Genomic DNA, 6,548 nt, shown 5'->3' with positions numbered 1-6,548 from the left:
CCAGGCCTGTCCAAGATATAGGTCTGGGCGTGCACACACATTGTTATGTAACACAAACATACAACACGCGTATATCAACAGAATCTGTTGAATGCCATTGGTCAGTACTAAATCCAGATGTGGTTGACATACAGGGAATGTGAAAGACGGTGTACAACCGACCCTTTTATTTATGAAATTAACTTCAGCTCTGTGCATGGGCCAAAACTATTTTCATTTGTAACCATTCACTGTAGAAGTCTAATCACAACTCATTACCACCTAAAGATGCTAACCAAAACCATGGCATTTACCATCACGAATTATCTATACACAATTATATACCCCGCATTGCATTGCATTGCATTGCCTGGCCTGGCCTGGCCACGTTTCCCATGTCACGGTCTTGACCAAGTTATTTTAAATTACATTGTATGCGCAAGGTCACACCATGGTAAAATTGTAGTTTTACCTACAAGGTACATGATAAAACCGTATTCAGTCAAGAATACTATCATGCCCCATCAAAAATCAAGTGATGCATCAACTTGTGGTATTTTCTAAAACAAAGATTGTGTTTCCAATTTTTTTTCTGTTCTGTCCAGAAGACCTAACATACTTATACAATTAGAAATGAAAATGGTCCGTCAAAAATAAGACTTTGGTGCAGATCTCAAACCAACCAAAAGATTTAGCTCTCAATGCAAAGCTACCTATTAGATTGTGCCTGATTGGCTACCCAACACGCAATAGTCAGCCAATCAAAGCACAGCTTATTAACCTATGCTATGTATGGTATGTATTTTTGACACAGATTCTGCCATGTATTCATCTTAACAAATGCTCTTGTGTGGCTCTAATACACGAGGAGCAAATATGTGAAACCTAAATTGTATTGTGAGTTTGAGGAAACACAAATAAGAACAGTATTACACATAGATATGTATTCTCTTAAATAAGAACCATGTTCCTTTTATTTATTATGCAATGAATTCATATGGGATTGGTTCAAACACCTCAGGCTTGTTGTTCTTTGTCCTCACAAAGTGTCCTTTACGTGGCTGTTTTGGCTGAAAGAAAAGAAAGTACATTGTACCAATAGTCACCACAAGTTTGATTGTATTGGGGGAGGGGCATTAGCAAACCAAAGTGTTGGTATGACAAATTTAAACAAGCAGCCTATCGGCTGAGATAGCTCCGCTGTTAGCAATGCACATTACAATTTAAAGAACAGAAGATATCATTAGAAAATGAACAATATGTATAGTATCAAAGCAATCGGACTTGCAGTTTTTAACAAGAAGTCGAAAATATCACTTTTTACCAAAAATGACAAATATTCACCAAAATTAGAGAATTGAAGATATCATCACAAAATGAACAAATCTGAGAGAGGTCCACATGTAGTACCTATATATGTAATATCAAAGCAATCAGACTATTGGTTTTTAACAAGAAGTCGAAAATATCACTTTTTACCAAAAATGACAAAAATATTCACCAAAATTAGAGAATTGAAGATATCATCACAAAATGAACAAATCTGAGAAAGGTCTACATGTAGTATCTAAATATGTAATATCAAAGCAATCAGACTATTGGTTTTTTACAAGAAGTCGAAAATATCACTTTTTACCAAAAATGACAAAAATATTCACCAAAATTAGAGAATTGAAGATATCATCACGAAATGAACAAATCTGAGAGAGGTTCACATGTAGTACCTATATATGTAGTATCAAAGCAATTGGACTTGCGGTTTTTTTTAACAAGAAGTTGAAAATATCACTTTTTACCAAAAATGACAAAAATATTCACATGTATCACTAGAAGAAGAAAACCACTTAACAATTCAATACTACTGTTGGTGACAAGACTATTCTACACATAATTTAATGTTCACTAACCCGTCTTTTCAAACTTAAACCGATCTTGATTCCTTGCTCCTTAAACTTCTTTCGTTTTTCTTCATTGTCTTTGACTCTTCTTAAGAAATCGTCTCTGCACTTTGAATGTTTGACATGTTCAATCCTGACATTGATTCGTTTTTGAATAATCCGATTTCTGTGAAAAGTAACAGTTAGAAAATGATCAATTCTTAAATGCAATCTCTGCATGCAATAAACTTAAGCATCCCTTTTTTGAGGGATGCCCAGTGGTTGAGGGGGAAACATGCCGCGACATGATGCTAAGCGATTAGTTTCCGTAAGAGAGCATCAGTACACGTCATGCACGCAGTACATGTTTACTTTGATTTTTACCATGCCATTTATTCAGTATTATATACTTGCTTTACTTTTTACGTGAACAGAAACCATGAGATTCTCTGCACTTAATCCTGAAAATGGAAGTCTGTCCAGACAAATAATGGAGGTACAGAAATAGACCCCTTCACCAAGTCAATAACTAAACTAATATAAATATTATTTCAATATCCCCCATCATTTCAAATGTTGCATATTCAATAACAGTTCCAAGAATTTATAAGACAAGGGTACAAAACATGAAGATTCCATTGAAGTCACAAGAAATGAGAGATAAAACACATTACTAGAAAATTTACTAATTCAAATTAGTAATTGTAGCTCACAGGGTTCTCCACGGTTTGAAAATTAAACAGTGTGAAGTGGGCGTGGCACATTTGTAATGTGCATCATTGGCAAGGATGTTGAAAAATGGAAACCAAAAAATCTATTAATCTACATATTATTACATATGCATAGTATATATTTATTATTACAAAATGAATGGGAATTTTTAAGAGCTATTATTAAGTAAACGTCAGCACGTACAATCAGCTGATTTTAGCTGCACGATTCCTCAAGCGGCGACATCAGTTGTTTACAAGTAATGATCGCGTCCAGAAAAAAACGTAACAAGTTTGTTAATTTATTTTCCCAAATAGATACATACATACATGCTTTATTTAATTATTAGCAAAAATTTATATTTATGATTTATATTTATTTGGACGAAGCAAAATAAAATATATGTCGCACAAACGTTCGTAATTGGTTCATTAAAAAACTTGCATGAATGGCACTAACAACCAAGGTGATCAAACGAAATAAAATGTACACAATAGAAGATTTTCGATCTGCAGTTAACAGTTACTATCAAAAATAATAGAATTAGGTATAAAAAAACAAAATACATAATTAAAAGAATATTATAATTTTCATTCGAATCGAAAGTTTGTTGATGTCTGCTTCGTTGAAAACAGCTATGACCCGGAAACAGTTCATTTTACTGTGTGCACCCTGATACTATGTAACAATGCTTTTGATTGGCCAAAGCCACGCATTGACGCGAAAAACAACCAATCAGAATATTTGTTCCAAAAGAACACAAGTAAATTTTTTCTTCCACTTATGATGCGAGTTGAAAGCATGGCCGTTTTACCGGGGTTTTTAAATCGTGATTTAAAGAAAATTCAACTTTAAATAGTGACATTTAAATATAAACATTTACGTGTTCAAGCAAGCATTCATGTGGACTTCTTGGTGATCAGCAATGTCTGTGATGGTACGTCGGCTGCGCTGGTCGTTTACCGATCATGCAAGTGCATAGCTGCCCGGTTGCTGCCTTTGTTCCACTCGGCGGTGAAGATGTTGCCGCTACCTAGTCACGGCGTGAACTTGGTTTTAACCATAGACTTTATGTTTAACGAATGGTTTTACCGATAACGATTTTATATATTTGACGTCACCCTAGCAGTAAAAATATGGGTACGGTAATGCACTTTTCTGGGCCACATGTTCATTTTTAATCGTGTTGAAAAAACTTGTAACTTTTTGTTTGGTGGTGTTATCACCTCGCGGTGACCTGCTACGATAACAAACCGGAATTTTCACAGTTGCACCTTAAAACAATGAACCAGTTACCCTGAGCACGATGAATCATCTTCGGAAGACAATGAGTGTTGGCCTGTTTTGTAAACAATTCTTTGTATGGGACCATGCAGGGCGCACAGGAAATATAACAGGGCGCTGACAATTTAAACAGGGCGTCAATTTCAGATAACAGGGCGCGGCGCCCTGTAAAAACCCCTCGTGGAGAACCCTGGCTCATGTGCTTTTTCAGTCGAAACCAAGAAAGTTGACGAATTAGTTTGCTAACTTACTACCTCAATACCTCCAAGACTTGCTGTAATGGGACATATATTGAATATCTTTGGCTAATAAATAAATCCTGTTCGTGCCCGCCAGCTTATTTGTTTTTTGTTACACTCCAATATATACTGATAAGTAAACACCGAGTAAACATAAAAGCACACGACCAATCAGTGCATGGGATTATCTACTTCTAGGAGTAGATTGATTCCTTGTAAGTGATTGTGAAGTGCTGATTGGTCAGGAGTTTCTAAGCAAAATAGATGTTATAAGATATTCAACTCAAAAAATATAAAGACATCTTCCGGACACACAATTATTTTGGGTTGTTATTAATTTATTGATGGAAGGTTTCACATACCTTACTTGCTTGTTGGCAATTATACCAACAGCATGTTGAGTGACATTATACACCTTGCCAGTTTTGCCGTGGTACACTTTGTGTGGCATACCTTTTTGAACGGAACCATCACCCTGTCACAATACAATATAAAGATTTAGATGAAAAATACCCACATGTGCCATGTAGCAAGAATTCAAACTTTCTCTGATTCTGAAGAAATTAACAAAGTTTAGTGGTGATCATTTATGTTGTGTTCTTGATCTGATCTCCCCCAGCTAAATGCCCAAACCTGATTGTTACAACATAACAGATTAACACATCAGTAACCACTTATGTTTTCTAAAAAATTCAAACATGTTTGTTTTTTAAATGGGCAACCACCATGCTTAAGGGCCTGGAACAGAGACTAACACATAGTAATGACCAGATACTTAGTCTCAACTATGCACATCTTATGCGACCTTCCTAGTATACCCCAATATGTATGAAAACCCTAGAAGTGTGAAGTCAGTAGGTGACGAATAACACCAAATACATTGATGAATAGAGTCCTCTATGTTGTGAAATAAGGGCACAGTCGACAAAATATTAGACCCTTTCATGTCATTCTTGTATTTCACATAAATCTATGCACATTGACATAAAAATTACAATTCATGCGTCATTAAAAAAGCAATCTAGAATTTCTCTCACAACTATATATTTTTGAGTACAAAGATACTTGAATACAAACTAAAAATATGAGTACAGTGTTGCCTTTTACTTTTAAGTGCATGGAAATGCAATACATTTTTGCTATTTTTTTTTTTAATCAATACACACCCGCTCAAGACTACTGGTAAAAGATAATATGCCATAATTACAACTTAGTTATTCAATTTAGCAAGTTAGGCAAAAAGCCTAAAATACTCAAATTAATCAAATCTGTAAGATGAGAATAAACTGAACTTACCTTGATATCAACAATATCACCACGTTTGAATATTTTCATATACGTAGAAAGATGTGTTGGGCCCTTCTTTCTGAAGTCCTTAGAGAACATGTACCGGGTACCCCGACGGTATCCATGAGTGTTGGTCTTCACCATTTTGAATGTGGATTTTCTAAGAAGGAAACAGAATAATGAGTTGACTGCAGGCAATTCACAACAAATGACCCAAAAAGCCAGAGCAAAGTATAGCCTGGAATCTAGCCATTCAGAGTGCCCTTCCCAGTGCACTCAAGAATATTCTGGTGAATTGCTATGTAGATCGCACAGAATTCTGATTGGCAGTTTCCACAACTTCAGTACATTATCATGGGAATTTGCACGTGCAGACTGACTCTTGTGTAAGAACGCCCACATCCCTCAAGACCAAGTCAGTATTATTTGTAGTTGTCAAAGTCTCGTGATTACAGACAGCATCTAATCTACAGCAAAGTAACGCAGTCAGATTGAAATTGCTGATATCATCTAAACTGACAGTCCAGTGCCAAATTAAAACAGTTTAAAAACTGTTTTCACATCACATACATTGGAGAGAGGGCACATGTGGTGACATGTGGTTATTATAGGGTTAGGTCTTATGATTTATTCCTCTCGCCACATTTCCGCTAATATTAAGACACTTTCTAAACCTAGTCAATATAACGTAGTTGTTGAATGAGAGAAAAATGTAAGCAAATATTGGAGGCTGTTGAGTTGATGCCCAACCACGTTGCCGTACACGCCGTTTCCAACCATTCACTCGGCAAAGGCGGACCGATGCCATACGCCAACTCTGCCGTTTTTCATGTGGTTCTAAACAAACGTATGGCAATTTATTCTAACGACTGATAAAACAGGCTACATGGAACAAAATAAGTCATGTTCATACATCAGAGGGTATTACTTCACTTAAAACAATAACTTTAAAAATGACGAAAGAAACATTCACCTTTCAAGATGGCCGACCACGAGAAAAGAGGACGAGTCACGTGACTTGCCGTAAAACGAGGACTATTGCTTTTTAATATTGTTAGCAGTAACATTCAAGTCGCTCACTCATTTTTTATTATATCAATCTATAAGAACAATACTGAACAATTTTATGTGACTTTTCGTCATTACATTGTAAATTTTAGATTTAATAGCC

At 35.7% G+C, this 6,548-nt stretch overlaps 1 protein-coding gene across 1 annotated transcript; it reads right to left on the bottom strand.

The window, feature by feature from the left end:
* Positions 1-921: 921 nt before the first annotated feature.
* LOC100372978 (large ribosomal subunit protein eL21-like) lies at positions 922-6,427 on the bottom strand. Its single transcript, XM_002736942.3, has 5 exons — positions 6,351-6,427; positions 5,387-5,537; positions 4,453-4,565; positions 1,887-2,043; positions 922-1,049 (listed from the first exon to the last, which is right to left on the bottom strand). Exons 2-5 carry the CDS (start codon positions 5,519-5,521, stop codon positions 960-962), a joined length of 495 nt encoding a protein of 164 aa, XP_002736988.1. The 5' UTR covers positions 5,522-5,537; positions 6,351-6,427; the 3' UTR covers positions 922-959.
* Between the last annotated feature and the right edge of the window lie 121 nt (positions 6,428-6,548).

Source organism: Saccoglossus kowalevskii, chromosome 4 (assembly GCF_978046115.1).
Source record: "Saccoglossus kowalevskii chromosome 4, keSacKowa6.1, whole genome shotgun sequence".
NCBI lineage: Eukaryota > Metazoa > Hemichordata > Enteropneusta > Harrimaniidae > Saccoglossus > Saccoglossus kowalevskii.
This window is presented reverse-complemented; position numbering and strand designations above follow the sequence as displayed.